Below are 17137 nucleotides of genomic sequence, written 5' to 3'. Positions count from 1 at the left end.
CATATAGGAACTAAGGTAAAAGGTAAGACTTGAAACCTGTTAACAACCTGGTTGCAATGAACATCATCACCATATTAACTAACATTACTGTAATTCCAACTCGATGTAAACGCAATATTTAAGAAAATTGTCATTTTTGGACTGAATATATCAAATGTATATTAAGTATAGTTTATTTGGATTTATTTAAAATATTTACTATAAAACCACGAAAGAAAGGAAAACTTAGGTTGGAGATGCCGGGGATTGAACCCGGGGCCTCATACATGCAAAGCATGCGCTCTACCACTGAGCTACATCCCCATCCATGTTAACCTCCTGAACACACACGTACATAAACATCCATATACGATACGATACTACAATACGCATACAATTATAAACTATTATAGTGACAATACAAGCTAACCATAATGTCACCTAATACACCTAACTTAAGACTAACACTATGATGGTCATAAAACTCAAAAAGTTTCAACAGTTAGCTAGTAATACATTGTGCTAACTAGCTAGCTAGCTAGCTATCCACCTAGCGCTTTCAATTCCACTTCTCAAAGCTCCTCCGTGTTTCCAACTTGCGCCTCCTACTAGCTAGCCCACCGGCTTCTTTTCGCCAACGTATAATGAAATATCTGTGTTTTTTTTCTTATATAAATCTCTCGAAACGTGTAAGGGCTTGGCTTTGTATGAAAAAACAGCGAATACACCATCACTGGACTACCTTTTGGACATGTTCGCTTTTACTAAGCTAAACTACCGAGTTAGCAGTTAGCTGTGAATTTTTGTTTTTACTTCCGTTTGTTTTTAGCTCTCCCGCTAACCACGATTCTCAGACTGGTTTAGGTTTTTTATTTGTTTCTTTTTTGGCTCAATGGTTAAACTGGGTATAGACACCCCGATTCTACATAATGGATGATGTTATTTCACTCAGTTCTGGAAGTGAAGAGGACTCGGATATTGAGTTTATTAGCAGTTATACAGATGACCTCTCCAATGGCATTCCGTTTATCAGAGCTGAACTGCTGCCTGTCACACCTGTAAGTCTTAGCATTGCTGTTGTCTCTACTCAAAACTAATTTACTTTATTTCACAGCTTTAAACCAGAGCATTCAATGGTTAGTTTAAGTGTTTGCTTACGATTTGTATTTTTAAAACAACAGCAGTTAATATAATATTAGACACCTGGTTCCTTCTTGACACACGTGCTTTAAAAATGTATGTATGTATTTATTAATTTTTTAAAAATCCTCCTGCTGTTAATAATAACCACGACATACTATTTATATCACGATATCAATCAAGACTTTGGAGTTATCAAATTAATACTTTTTAATTCATATATAAAACAAACAGCTTAACGTTTTTAAAGAGGACAAATAACATTGTAGTGTAACAGCTTGGATTATACACTGATCAGCCATAACATTAAAACCACTGAGAGGTGCCGTGAATAACTTTTTGGTTTTGTCACTACAGTGGCACCTGTCGAGAGGTGGGGTGTATTTATGAGGGAGGAAGTGATCAGTCAGTTCTCAAAGTCGATGTGATGGAAGCAGGAAAAATGGGCGAGTGTGAGGATCTGACTGAGTGACTTTTACAAGAGCCAAATTGTGATGGTTGGACGACCCGGGTTGGAGCGTCTACAAAGCGGCAGGTCTCGTGGGCTGTTTCTGGTACACAGTGTTTCCTACCTACGAAAAGAAAAGTGATCCGAGGAAGGACGAGCGGTGAACCGGAGACCGAGACGAGGTCACGGACACCCGAGGTTTGTTGATGTGCGTCGGGAGAGAAGGCTTGCCCGTCTGGTCCGATCCGACAGAAGAGGTACCGTAGCACGAATTGCTGTAAAGTTAGATAGAAAGGAGTCAGAAGACACGGTGACTCACAGCTTAATGCATAGCCTCAGACCGCGGTGTCAGAGTGCCCGTGCTGACTCGTCCACTGCTGAAAACGCCTGATACATGAGCATCAGAACTGGACCATGGAGCAGTAGAAGACGTTGCCTTGGTCTGATGAATGATTTTTTCTCTTACATCATGTAGACGTGCGTGCGTGCGTGTGTGTGTGTGTACGTGCGTACGTGCGTCAGTTACTTGGAGACAAGATGGCACCAGGATGCACTGGGGAAGATGGCAAGCTGGTGGAGGAAGTGCGATGCTCGGGGTAATGTTCTGCTGGAAAACCTTGAGTCCTGGACTTCATGTAGATGTTTCTTTGACATGTAATAGGATAATGCGCCCGGCTACACCGCGGAAATTGTTCAGGAACGGTTTAAGGAACATGGCAAAGTACAAGGTGTTGACTCGGCTTCCAAATTCCCCAGATCTCAATCCGATCGCGCGTGTGTTGAATGTTCCGGATAAACAAGTCCAATCCACGGAGGCCCCACCTCGCATCTTACAGGAGTTAAAGGATCTCGGTGCCAGATACCACGGCACACCTTCAGAAGTCTTGTGGATTCCATGTCACAACGGGTCAGAGCTGTTTTGGTGGCACAAGGGGGACCTGCACAATATTAAGCAGGTGGTTTTAATGTTATGGCTGATCGGTGTATGTCATCAATGTATACAAAATAGGCCATAATATTATAAAGTGAAGGAATAACCGATATAGTTATATAGTTTCACAAGTGCTGTGAAACTCTTACTTTTTTTTTATTTTATTTTGGAAAGAGACATGGTTACACCATCCATTTTTGATCTTGATAATGAGGAATTATTTATCATTTCCCACACTAGTATTATAACAGAGAATGTTTCCCTGCCCAAATTTTCAGCACTATTTATGCCCCAGAAATTCATTTGTCAATTCAAATTGCACTTTCGTAAATAAATAATTTAACACCGAAAAGGAGGACAAATTGGGGGGAAAAAGGTATTTTTAAAGATACAAACCATTAAGATCTAATCAGCTGCAGCTTTCAATCCAGGTTACAGGGTATGTCTTATTTAAAAAAAATAAAAACTATAAAGTACCTGTGATATCTCAGAAAAGCGTATCGTGACAATTTCATGACATCAATGTTCTATGACTTGGCCCTAGAAGGTACCTGATAAAGTGGTCCGTGGGTGTAGATATTCACTATATGGCTAAACGTTTGTTGACACCTGACCATCTTTGCCGTTATAATGAGCGCCACTCTTCTGGGAAGGCTTTCCACTGGATTTTGGAGTGCAACTCTGGGGATTTGTGATCATTCAGCTATAAGAGCATTAGTGAGAACAGGCACTGATGTTGGGTGAGGACGTCTGGGGTGAAATCAGTGTTCCAGTTCATCCCAAAGGTGCTCATTGGGGTTGAGGTCAGGGCTCGGGGGGGGCAGTTTGGAGAAGAAGCAAATATGATTGTGATGGTCAGGTGTCCACATACTTTTGGCCATATACTGTACCTGATAAAGTGGTGAATAAGTGTTTGGTATATCTAGTAAATAATAAACTGGCATCTCAGTTCATGCACATTAGGTCTGTTACATACTCTGCACAAGCCAACTTGCATGATGACGAGAGGCGTTTTCAGCCGATGTGATTAGAATTTGCATGCATCCAAAATTTGTAAAGTGATGCGTTGTTCCGTGCGTTACTGATCGAGGCGCTGTATATGAACATTATATTACCCCAGGCACAACAAAAGTATAGAAAATGCATCTCTGGAAATAGTAGCTAATTCAAATCTCTGTTCCACTGCCCCTTTAGTTTTTACCCCTTTACTAACAGCCCCTTTACTTTTAGTGCCCCCTTTACTTACTGCCTCCTTTACATACCGCCCCTTTACTTACTGCCTCCTTTACATACCGCCCCTTTACTTACTGCCTCCTTTACATACCGCCCCTTTACTAACTGCTGCCTTTACATACCGCCCCTTTACTAACTGCTGCCTTTACATACCGCCCCTTTACTAACTGCCGCCTTTACATACCGCCCCTTTACTAACTGCCGCCTTTACATACCGCCCCTTTACTAACTGCCGCCTTTACATACCGCCCCTTTACTAACTGCTGCCTTTACATACCGCCCCTTTACTTACTGCCTCCTTTACATACCGCCCCTTTACTAACTGCCGCCTTTACATACCGCCCCTTTACTAACTGCTGCCTTTACATACCGCCCCTTTACTAACTGCCGCCTTTACATACCGCCCCTTTACTAACTGCTGCCTTTACATACCGCCCCTTTACTAACTGCTGCCTTTACATACCGCCCCTTTACTAACTGCTGCCTTTACATAACGCCCCTTTACTAACTGCTGCCTTTACATACCGCCCCTTTACTAACTGCTGCCTTTACATACCGCCCCTTTACTAACTGCTGCCTTTACATACCGCCCCTTTACTAACTGCTGCCTTTACATACCGCCCCTTTACTAACTGCCGCCTTTACATACCGCCCCTTTACTAACTGCCGCCTTTACATACCGCCCCTTTACTAACTGCCGCCTTTACATACCGCCCCTTTACTAACTGCTGCCTTTACATACCGCCCCTTTACTTACTGCCTCCTTTACATACCGCCCCTTTACTAACTGCCGCCTTTACATACCGCCCCTTTACTAACTGCCGCCTTTACATACCGCCCCTTTACTAACTGCTGCCTTTACATACCGCCCCTTTACTAACTGCTGCCTTTACATACCGCCCCTTTACTAACTGCTGCCTTTACATACCGCCCCTTTACTAACTGCTGCCTTTACATACCGCCCCTTTACTAACTGCTGCCTTTACATACCGCCCCTTTACTAACTTCTGCCTTTACATACCGCCCCTTTACTAACTGCTGCCTTTACATACCGCCCCTTTACTAACTGCTGCCTTTACATACCGCCCCTTTACTAACTGCTGCCTTTACATACCGCCCCTTTACTTACTGCCTCCTTTACATACCGCCCCTTTACTAACTGCCGCCTTTACATACCGCCCCTTTACTAACTGCCGCCTTTACATACCGCCCCTTTACTAACTGCTGCCTTTACATACCGCCCCTTTACTAACTGCTGCCTTTACATACCGCCCCTTTACTAACTGCTGCCTTTACATACCGCCCCTTTACTAACTGCTGCCTTTACATACCGCCCCTTTACTAACTGCTGCCTTTACATACCGCCCCTTTACTAACTGCTGCCTTTACATAACGCCCCTTTACTAACTGCCTCCTTTGCTTGAGTGGCCCCTTTACGAACAGCCCCCTTTACTTACTGCCCTCTTTAATAACTGCCTCCTTTACTTTCTGCCCCCTTTACTTAAGTGCTCCCTTTAATAAGTTCCCCCATTACTTACTGCTGTCTTTACTTAAGTGCTCCCCTTACATACTGCCCCATTTACATACTGCCCCATTTACATACTGCCCTATTTACATACTGCCCCATTTACATACTGCCCGCTTTAATAACTGCCCCCTTTACATACTGCCCGCTTTAATAACTGCCCCCTTTACATACTGCCCGCTTTAATAACTGCCCAGCTGCAAGTTCAGCGACTGCACGACACCTGAACTGAGATGACACAATAAAGCAATAAATTCAAACAACGGGCTTGAATACTTCTATAGCACGTGCGGTCCAACGTTTCATCAGTTCCCGACTCACAGCTTTAGTTCCTACCTGTAGACAATTCCCAGTTACTGTTTAATGCTCAGAAGTAGAAGAAAAAGTGCGGTTTCTTCTTATATCGTCATACACGGCCTATCAATCAATGGGAATAGAGACATTACAAAGTAAAATAAAGTTTTGAAGGAAGTAGCGTAGATCGTTGGCGCTTCCGGTGATTGTACGTATCTAGTACAAGACTTAGCTTGCTTTGCTAATCTGCCTATGAACCCTAGCATGCAAACTCATTAGTGTGTTAGTCTAATTTGTGTTTAGAATAAAAAACAACAACAGTAGACAAACCAGAGACTGTACGTGTGAGTGATTTGTCGCGCGCCAGCGCAAACGTAGGGTTCGACGGACTTTCCGTTTTCGTACCGATGATGTTTGAAGATTGAAAATATTTTTTTGTGTTCCTGTTCGTCTCAGGTTCTTATCGATATCACAGAGCACAGCTTTTCATCAGACGGACCAAGAGCTTCACAACGACTGAAGAAACTGCCGCGTTCCACTATAGAGATCATCGATCTGAATAATGTATCCGAGTCATGCTTGGGCTTTACAGCCAAATCGTGTGGGAAAGTTCACCAGTCGTCGTACACGGCGAACCTTGCAACCGATGTGATTTGTTTGGACTCTCTTGATGGAGATGGCGGTCCGTCTCCTGTTCCTGTGTCACGTGACCTAGAAAGTCCGTACACGACCCAACACAACGGCGTCCGGTCATGTTTACAAGATAGCAGCTCGCAAAGATCGGTAACCGTTTCACACCCTTCAAGCCCGAAAGATATTTCGCTCGCATTTGAGCCTTCAAATGGACTCCTGGAGTTTTTCGAAGCACAGAACACTAACCACACAGAGCAAACGTCCACGTCACCACATGCTGAAAACCCCCCCGACCACGATGAAAGGCTGGACTCCCCACACAGCTGGCTGAACAAAGCGCTCTCTCCTTTTAGCCTGGACAGTCCATACTACTGCCCGAGTGAAATCGATACGGCCGTGTTCTCCGACGAATCCCTTATCCTTTATGACGATGACAAGGGCCAGAAATACACAACGTGCAGCCTTGATCAAACCGAATCCCTGTTTGGGGTTGGCGAAAGTATGGAGCTGCAAGAAAAAACGCACGCACCCACTTTAGCAACTTATCCACGGACTCAATCAGAGCTAAACCCTCAGACGCTACCTACCTCAGACCGAGCACCCGTGCCGGTCAGCCCTACGTCTACCGAGCTCCTCGCTGGCGATTCTCCAGAAACGGCATCTGATCTGGACATGGAGAGTCCACCTATCAGTCCTGTGAAGTCCTCTTACACTCTCAGTCCACCATCACGTGTGGCGCTAGGTGTTGAAGACTCTCCTTCAGTGTTACAGGCGAGCGGCATGGACGTGGACGTGGACGGCGCAGATCTCTCCGAACGTCAAACAGAAGACGCACAGCAGATTTCTCTGGTGCAGTTCAAAAAGCTGAAACATTTGTTCGGGGGACGAGTTCAAGATATGGTAAACATCTCCATGGCTTATTTCTTAAAAAAAAAAAAAAGGAAAAGGTTTATGCTAATTAGCTGGCCACAAAGCCAGGTAGATCCTATTCTCTGTGGTGAAGGTTTCACTTTCACTTTGCCTCAAAATGTATACGTGTAAACCACTTAGGATTAAGGCGTTTGAACATGTTCAATACTGATCCTTGACGACTTGATTCGACACTGATAAAAGGAACGAGCAAAGGTAATTTATTTAACAATTTAACACCAAACTTTAGTAACGCTAAGGTGTAGTTTGTGATTAAATCTGTATCACCGATCCCTACTGGTTAATACTGATGTACACTACATGGCCAACGGTTCGTGGACACCTGACCTTCACACGCATATGTGGTTCTTCCCCAAACTGTTGCCACAAAGTTAGAAGCATACGATTGTTTAGAATCTCTATACAGCGGGGGGAAATAAGTATTGAACGCGTCAACATTTTTTTCAGTACATATATTTCCTATGAGGTTATTCAGATGAAATTTTCACCGGACATCAGTATTAACGGAAGAAATCTGGAAATATAAAGAATTCACAACATTAAATTCTGTAAATGAAGTTATGTGTAATAAAGAGGAATGAGACGGGGGGGAAAAAGTATCGAACACGCTAACTGAAATGTATTTAATACTTAGTGGAGAAGTCTTTGTTTGTAACGACGGCTTCAAGACACTTCCTGTGTGAAGAAATTAATGGGCCGCAGTATTCAGGTGTGATTTTGGTCCATTCTTCTAAACATATTGTCTTTAAACCGTGTTCAATTGGATTCGAGTCAGGTGATCGACTGGGCCGTTCTAAAGTCTTGATTTTTTTTCTCTGAAACCAATTGAGAGTTTCCTTTGCTGTATGCTTTGGATCGTTGTCCTGCTGGAAATCCACCAACGTCTCATCTTCATCATCCTGGTGGATGGCAGCAGATTCTTCTCAAGAATCTCCCGGTAAAGGGCTCCCTTCATCGTTCCTTCAGTTATATGAAGTCTGCTAGTACCATGTGATGAAAAACAGCCGCACACCATGATGCTTCCACCTCCAAACTTCACTGTCAGTGTAGTGTTTTCAGGGTGATGTGCAGTGCCATTTCTACTCCAAACATGGCGTGCAGTACGACAGCCAAAAAGTCCAATTTTGCTCTCGTCTGATCAGACTACACTCTCCCAGTGTTTCATAGGCTTGTCCAAATGAGTTGTAGCAAACTTTAAATGAGCTTCGACATGCCTTTACTTTAGTAATGGAGTCTTGCGGGATGAGCGTGAGCAGTGGAGTGCACTGCCTATTGTTTTCTCTGTGACGATGGCACCTGCTGCCTCCAAGTGTTTCTGGAGCTCTTTCCGAGTGGTCCTTGGCTCTTGGGCTTTATACACATAACTTTATTTACGGACTTTAATGTTGTGAATTCTTTATATTTCCAGATTTCTTAAGGTAATACTAATGTCTGGTGAAAATTTTTATGTGAATCACCTCACTGGAAATATATTTACTGAAAGAAATATTGACGTGTTCAATACTTATTTCCCCCCACTGTATAATATTTGTAAAATTCTGCAGAATTACAATTTCTCTTCACTGGAACTAAGAGGACCAAAACTGTTCTAGCATGACGCACAAAGCGAGCTCCATGTAAACATGGTTTGCCAAGGTCGAAGTAGAAGAACTCGAGTGTAGAGCTGCAACAACTAATCGATAAAATCGATGATAATCGGTTATGAAAACAGTTACCAGCGAATCTCATTATCGATTAGTTGTCCTGCGTGCGGCACGGGGGAGATTTACCCGACTGAGGAAGAAAGTGTGCGACCTCTAAGTCCTCGACGGCAGGGGCGCATTTTATATTAAACACCGCCGAGAAGATTTCTAAACTTTATAAAGCGGAGTTTGTGCAGCACGGAAGCATGACAGTGATGCGGTCGCGAGTTGCTTGAAAGGTTTAGTTTAATTCAAGTTTATTGTCATTATATGCTGAATTTGCGCGCTTTCAGTGTAACTTCTGTCATTTATTATAAGGGAAGTGATGTGTTAGTAACGAGGCCGCGATGCCGTAAGAAAGGTTTATTGTTTTAAGCTGTTCTTTGTTGTTTTTCTGTGTATTTAAACTGTGGAAGTCATTTTGACCCATAAAATAATGGATGCCCCCCCCCCCCCCCCCCAATATAACAGGAGGGTTAAATGTGCCCAGTTACTCAGTAATTCCCAAATGTAGGCCCCCGTCTCACCCTAACCCTAAATCCATGCCAAAGCTTATTCCTGCTTTAACTTAAAGAATAGACAGCCGTATAGCCAGTCTAATCTAATCCACGTCTTCCCTGTAATAGAACGCGGCTCACGAGGACAGCAAAGACTTCGGCATGGCCGAGCCTCTATGTAGGCAGAGCCTGAGTCTGGTCTACAGTACCATCGAAGAGAACTACACCGAGGGCACTTTGCAGCTTCTCTCTGACCTAATCCAACCTTGTTATTACCCTCCTGCTGATATCACAGCTCACCTCCTGAGAGGAATCCTCCTGGAGCCACAGTGCACTCAAGTGCTGGCACTGGAAGCCTACAACCTGCTGATGAGGACGCAGAAGTGAGTCACGGTGATCACCGTCATTACAGTATTGTAGTTCAGATGTAATCTTTTTACTGTTGACGCTGATGCGTTGGATTCAACTTCAATATCAACCTTTCTCTATTGCACTTGTAGAAGATAAGACGTGTGTTTGCCTTAAAGCACAGATCAGTTTTACCTAGTAATATGGAACAAATCTTTCAATGCCTAAGGTGTATCTAATACTCAATTACAACTAATTGCCTGGACGATGCACGCAGTACAGTGCTCAGACAAAGTTTTGGCCCCCCTCCCTTTCTAGACCAAGGGATTACGTAAACACACGGCACATTGTTTAATCTTTAAAAAAAAAAAGTATTTATTAGGCACAAACATGTAATTATATTCGATGGCTTGTTGTACCGTCTTTAGCAACAACTGTACATAAACTTTATCCCACTTATTATTAATTTTTTTTTTTAAAGTGCATTTATTATGGTTTTGTAACGTGCCTAATTGTGTTTTAATGCTCTCATACAATAGATTCACACGAATCCGAGGTCAAAAAATACACTTTAACGTGCTCATAATTTAAATTGCAGCATTCATTTTTCCTCTCCAGTGTCACAAACGACACGTTAAATGATCCGTTCTAAAGGATTCGTTCTAAACTCCTCCTTTCAGAGAGCATACTGTGCTCTGATTGGTCAGATGTCCCAGTCTGTTGTGATTGGTCTACCGCTGTCAGCGAGCAGACGATCAAGACCAGAGGCGGGGCTTTGTTATTTTTTTTGTTATTATTATTTTTTTTTTTACAAACCTACTAGTACAGGAAGTGAGTCTGGAATCACTAACGACTCATTTCAGCTGTTCAGAATCGGTTCCTTCTTTTAGGAGTCAATAACTCCGTTTGTCGTGCGCTTCGTTTTTTGAAACCTTGCAGACTTTTTACATTCACAAACAGCTCTATAACGCACTACATGAAAGGTAATATGTGAAAAACCATAATAGGTGCCCTTTAAGAAATTGGCAGTAATAGAGTTGTTAAGCGCTGGCATATTGCTGCGGTATGAGAGGGACACTGATGAAATTTGACATTCTGCAAACATAACATTAGATAAAGAACGCTTTAATACAATGGCTTATGCAATGAAAACAAAAGAGCAGGATAGTTAATGTGTAAAAATGATATGAGAGAAAGTCATGGGACACTAAATCAAGAAAACTTCTCATCCAGATACCATCCTGCAGACAGATCGACTATCCCATGGGACTGGGAATTGATATCATCCGTGATGGCTGAACAGGTAGGAAAGACATAAACGCTACCATGTAATGGCTACTTTATCATTTTCCTTTCTGCGTTTCTTACACTTGGGACATCGTTTTGTGTGCGTAAGGACGAGGCGAGGAGGCTGCGCAGTGAAGTGCGCTGTCTCCTGCTTCAGTACGTGCTGCAGGTTTTGGAAGACGACTTCCAGTTCAAGCTCCCGATGCTGCGGCTTCACCTCTCGATCGCTAACGAAATGATTTCGTGCGATAATCGGTTCAGACAGGTCAGGTGAGTCTCATAAAATCGGTCCGAAAGTGCGTTAGATAATTATGGCGCATAGATATATTAGTTAGACTGCAGCCATCATAAGTTTTCTTTTTCTTTTTTTCTTCTTCTTTCCTTAACGTTCTTCTAACTTTCTTCCTCTTAGGGACCTCATGACCTGGCTGTTAGATGCCGCTAAACAGTCATTCTGTACTTCTGAGGATGAAGAAATGCAAAAAAGGGAGCAGAACTGCTGTCTGAAGTAGGTTTACGTGAATGAATAAACTGTTTGCTAGAACTATGTGCCATGAATGTATGGTGTGTGTGTGTGTGTGTGTGTGTGTGTGTGTGTGTGTGTGAAATTGAGAAAAAGCAGGTAGTACATTTCCTTGAAACCGTTTTAATCTAGTAATTACATTGATCTGGTTTATTTCTAGATACGTGCGAGTGTCAAATGTTTCTATGACGTCACTTGGGAACCCAAACGTTCCCAAACTTAATCTTTTGCCCCTTTTTAAGGATGTAGAAAAAGTATATGAGGTTCTCATGTGTCTGTGTGGGTTGCCTCAGGGTTCTCTGGTTTCCTCATACCTCCCAAAAACATGCCAGGATAGAATAGACGAAGATAAATTGCGCCTAGACCAAAATGAGTGGGTGTGTGTGTACGTATGGAGCTCTGCGATGGACTGGTGTCCCATCCAGGGTGTATTCCCGCCTCGTGTACAGTATTTCCGGATAGGCTCTGTGTTCTCCACGACCAGGGTTTATGATATGATATATTATTTCTATATTTTATTTAAAAAACAACTGAATGTTACTAAGAAGTCCTTTTATTAAACCAACAATTCTTTATACCACGTTTTTCAAACTTCTTGTCCGATGAATTGAATTATCGGATTGCCATCGTCAAATTAAAGACTTGCAACGTGCCTTGAAATGACTCCAAACTAAGGGATAAACTTTAGGTTAAGCCTAACTCTAACCTAAAAGCATCAGGGGGTATTGAGGATCTTTTGAAATGTGCATGATAACGACATTGCGAGTTTTCAATGATAAATGATTCACACAGACGCACAGATAAAGCAGACTGTTTATTATGTATGCAGGATGCTGCTAATTCTGCAGAGGATGCTCTTATTGGCCATGGAGGTGGACCTCAGACCTACCTGTAGCTCCAGTAAGCTCTCTCGGGAGCTGTGTGTCAGCCTCAACAGCATGGCACCGTGCAGGCGGCTCAGGTAAATAAACAACAAGAAGAAATACTTCATACTCGTGTATGTACGGTAACGAATTACCCTTAAATTACCAGGCACATGCACAGCTGATTTGTACTTGTTGACTGCCAAAAGCTCCATAAAGGCAAAGCTCAAAGAGCTGAAATGATGTGTAAACAGCAAAAAAAAAAAAAAGAAGACTTTCTCCGAGGTAGAAGCGAGTTATTTTGACTCGCGTCAACTTTAAAAAAAATTTTTAACGACGTAACAACCCCATGAAAAGGCCAAAGTCCAGAGCCAAATGACAGAAAAGGTGAATTAGATGTAAATTAAGTGGGCCAAAAAAAAAAAAAAATCTCCACACTCCGGTTAAAATGGCAGGTTTTTGCGATGTAATAAAACGAAACTAAAGATAAATCACGTCAGAACTTTTTCAGTGCGGAATTACAACGTATAAAAACGAAGAAACGTTTCAGGGGAAAATAGCAAAGTTTCACTCTTTTATAATTGGGGGCGTGGTTCTGTTCAGATCAAACCAATCACATTCAGTCTCATGTTCATAAGTAATTATCATACAGCTGTCATCGATTGAAATTATTTTTGATTAACCCCAAATAAAGACCAGCTGTTGATGTAGGATTGTCTTCACATCATCTTGGTTTAATATACACAGGCACCAAGCACATCTCACAAGGGATACTTTTCTTTTTTTTTTCCCTCTCTTCTTTGCGATTGTTGGCCAGAAATTTCTCGGAAAAGCGGGACGGTTTGTGTCGCAGGAAGCCGCCGACGGTCCGCAGCACACCAGGGAGTATAGGGCACATTGCAGCTCGTACCAGACGTACCAGATTATCCACTTTATCAGACGCTTAGTTCCGGCCCTAATAAAGTTTTACACAGCATTGAAAGCAGACACGGTGGCAAACACAGCCAATTTATACAGCGTCATTTCTTCTTAATTGTATGACTGGTCTTATTTGTATTCATTTATGGATTTATCAAATGCCTGCGTTTCACAAAAAAGTATTACATTTATGTGTGTAACTGAAATAAATAGGCTATTAAAACTTAATCCGTAACTCTGATTAATGTAAATTATACGATTTGATGCTGGTTTATAGTAATTAGTCTTATGCATACACTTACACACACAAGAGTTATGGGATTTTCATGAATACCAGACTCCACGTTTTAAATGCTCCTACGACCGATTTACGGATAAATCCGTTCATATCCTGCTCGACAAACGAGGCCCAGCGAGAGCGAAAGTATCATCAATGCTACACCGTGGAAATTCTCAGGTGATTAAGCTGGTGTGTGTAATGATGCGCTCGTTGCTGAGTGCACTAGTTTCTATATTTACCCTACTGATTAATCGCACTAATTCAAAGCGAATGATTTCAACATACCCACTATGTCCATTTCCTGTGCGTTTGTTAGATTTTTGTTGTTAAGCACGCTGCAGAGCAACCTGCTGAGGTGTAAGATGGTGGAGCTGCTGCTGGATCAGTCCTGCTCTCAAAAGAGAGTGTTGCCCATGTCCTTCAAACTACTGCTGCACTTCCTGCACACGTCCACACTGGCACCAGACCCATCGGTGAGACCGCCGCACTTCACACTCACTCATTTCTTCATCATCATCTTTCATTTTAAATGTAGCTCCAAGTGCTTGACATTCTGTAAAGTCAACCTCAATCACCAACACACACTGTACATGTGACCCTATGGGAAGCGGCCATTTTGTTCTTGAAGACTTTTTTTTCAGTCGCGGCTGAGCGCTTCTAAAACTTTTTTTTAAACTCCCGATCAATCAGGTCGCAAGTTTGTTCGCGGCAAACTCGATAAAAGAAACACGGAGGATGAATTAGAGGTGAAAAATCAGTCGTATTCGTGGGAGGATATGAGGAGGATACCACTACTTGGAATATATATACTCATCTGTATATATTCATATTCTTATTCATCTGTACATACAATGAGGTGTTCATAGTGTGCATATTATTATTATTATTATTATTACGCTTATTCTTATTTTCTTTTCCTATTATATTTTGTTATACATTTTTTTTTTTCTATTCTATTCCTGTTTAGTGTGTATGTTCTTATCGATTGTGTGTGATTGAGCTGCTGTAGAGAAGGAATTTCCCCAGTGTGGGATCAATATATCTTATCTTATCTTAGTGATATGATCACACTTTAACTGTGGATGCATGCAGCCAAATACTCGACCTCGTCATCGCCAGAGTTACACCAATCTTTATTCCCCAACAATCTTTATCACCCATCTTTATAATAATTAACCCAGGCGAGTTAGATAGCTCATACAGGTTAGTACTGGTAAGGGCGTTGTTTTGGTTACAGTGTGTGCGTCATGTGAGGTGCTTTTTCACGCTTGCACCGCACTCTGTTTTGAACACAGTTGTCAGACATTATGGGATGTACACTGATCTACCAGGTTATTAATTATTAATTACTTCAGCAGCATAGCTAAGGAACTACAGGGTGTCCTGAAAGTCTCCTACAGTAAGGGACTATGTTTGCCAGCACCACGTCGGTCGTGTCTTCGTCAGCGGATGTTCGTGGACATCCACGTCTTCTCGGTCGGTCCGCAACGCTTCCGGTCTTTTTGAATTTGTTAATAAGTTTGGCAGCAGTGTCGCGTGTGTGTGTGTGTGATGTGTGATGTGCTCACCATGCTTCCTGTTAAAGTCCAAAGTTAAAACCTTGCGACAGCTTCCCGATCGAGCCGTGAGAACGATTTCAACGCGCTCTTCTTTTGCCATTCTTAAAGGCTATGTGAAAGAACTAAGATGTTTTGCTAAACAAAGTGTGGAGACTTTTGGGACACCCTGTAGATATGTTTAATAACTTGATGGTCATGTACTGGTAAATCTGCGTATTGTGTACTGGGACAAGAACGGTCGTAATGCTGCCTTCAAATCCTGTTGGAAATATCGCCATAACGAGGTGAGCACTCGAACGGGGGAAAAAAAAACAAAACACATTCAACAGTGGTCATGCCAAAAATGTCCATAAAAACAAAAGGAATTTTCTCCTAAACCACTCGAACGCACACGCTGTCATAATCACGACCCCCAAACTCAAACCAACGAACCTCCAAGGAGGAATTCAAGGTAGCATCAAGTGTTTGCCCTCACATGTTGTTGTTACTGTTTTTCATTCTATCAGGATGGCACGGAGAGATGGAGAAGGTGGGACGAGCTCCTGCAGCTTGTGTGGATGCTCATGCTCAGCTATCAAGAAGTGATAACAGGTACAAAACTAAATCCTACATTTAGCAGAGACTTTCTGGAGGAAAAGGCTACCAATAACACATGGTGTCCTCTATTAGGTCATCTTCGCTACTCCATTACAGAGCGGTTCAAGCTAACCCGCACTCCCATATGGACCCAGAACGACCAGGTGACCCGAGCTGCGGTCCAAGAAGCAGCCGAGGCGTTCCTGTCCCGCGCCATGGAGGATCTCGGCCACGATCTTCCCTCCCAAATCCAAGAGTCATTATCCCAGCTGCAAGAACACTTACTGAGTCTCTCTACAATAACGAACCAAAACTGAAAATGTGTACATATGATAAAGATTATTTTTGCAGATATTTTATTATTATACATTTTAAAGGCGTCCAAGTTGAGTATTTTTTCGTGGGTGCTTGTTGTCTATTTAAATTGTTGAGTTGACTGAAACGAGACGGTTTTGTGCAGAGATTATACAGTGAGTAAAATTTTGTTTAAAAAGCACCGAGTGCAGAAATTTTTTTGTTGAATGGTCCTACAACCAGGACCCTGAAGTAAAACCCAAATCAGTGAAATATAAGCAAGACCATTTTCTCCAATCGCAGTTAAAGTGTGTTAGTTATAATAAGCACATTTTCGGCTGCAAACTTATTCAGAGTATTGTGCATTCCTGCCTCATACCCAGAGTTCCTGGGACAGGCTCAGGATCCACCGTGACCCTATCCAAGATGAAGTGCTTATTGAAGATTAAGATGGAAGTGTGACTGCTTTTGAGTCTCGGGTGGAAAATAAACAGCGTTGGTGACTCACGGTCCCTGCTTTGATTCTGAGCTCGGGTTACCGTCTATACGATGTTTCGCCTCACGTTCTACACGTGTCTGCATGGGCTTCCTCAGGGTTCTCTGGTTTCCTCCCAGCCCCCATATTTTATTCCAGTAGCTGGATTGGTTATGATAAACTGTCCCTGGGTGTGAATGAGTGTGTCCTGCATAGTGTCCTCGCATCCCATCCTGGGTGTATTCCTGCCTCACACCCAGTGTTTCTGGGATAGACTCCAGATCCTCCGCAACCCTGACCAAGATAAAGAGCGTACAGTTTCTCTGGAGTTCTCTGGTTTCCTTCCACTCCATAAAAACCTGCTGAAGGGTGGAATGGTGACTCTAAATTGCCCCTTGGTGTGAATGCATGTGTGTGCTGTGATAGACTGGCATCCCGGCCATCCATCCATCCATCCATCCATCTTCCATACCTATCCCAGGGGCACAAGGCGAGGCACCCAAACCATTGCACGGCACAATCGCACACACTACGAACAATTCGGAACTGCCAATCAGCCTACAGTGCGTGTCGTTGGACTTTCCGAGGAAACCGGAATCCCTCGAGGAAACCCATGAAGCACAGGGAGAGCATGCAAGGACACAGGATTCGAACTCCCAATGCCGGAGGTAAACGTGCTAACCACTAATCCACCTACGCCTATAGGTTCCCGGGATATGCTC

The 17137-nt window shown here is 42.8% G+C and overlaps 1 protein-coding gene and 1 non-coding gene across 2 annotated transcripts; one reads left to right on the top strand and one right to left on the bottom strand.

The window, feature by feature from the left end:
• Window positions 1-231: 231 nt before the first annotated feature.
• On the bottom strand, window positions 232-303 carry trnaa-ugc (transfer RNA alanine (anticodon UGC)). The gene has a single exon. It is a non-coding gene; the product is annotated as a tRNA-Ala (tRNA).
• Window positions 304-542: 239 nt separating this feature from the next.
• On the top strand, window positions 543-16139 carry simc1 (SUMO interacting motifs containing 1). The gene is made up of 10 exons (XM_017475160.3): window positions 543-1037; window positions 6007-7083; window positions 9422-9675; window positions 10874-10943; window positions 11037-11197; window positions 11340-11435; window positions 12280-12411; window positions 13828-13984; window positions 15577-15661; window positions 15740-16139. Exons 1-10 carry the CDS (start codon window positions 909-911, stop codon window positions 15961-15963), a joined length of 2385 nt encoding a protein of 794 aa, XP_017330649.1. The 5' UTR covers window positions 543-908; the 3' UTR covers window positions 15964-16139.
• The last annotated feature ends 998 nt before the right edge of the window (window positions 16140-17137 follow it).

This window comes from Ictalurus punctatus, chromosome 8 (assembly GCF_001660625.3).
Source record: "Ictalurus punctatus breed USDA103 chromosome 8, Coco_2.0, whole genome shotgun sequence".
Taxonomy (NCBI): Eukaryota; Metazoa; Chordata; class Actinopteri; order Siluriformes; family Ictaluridae; genus Ictalurus; species Ictalurus punctatus.
The sequence above is the reverse complement of the archived record's forward strand: the minus strand, read 5'-3'. Positions and strand labels throughout refer to the sequence as shown.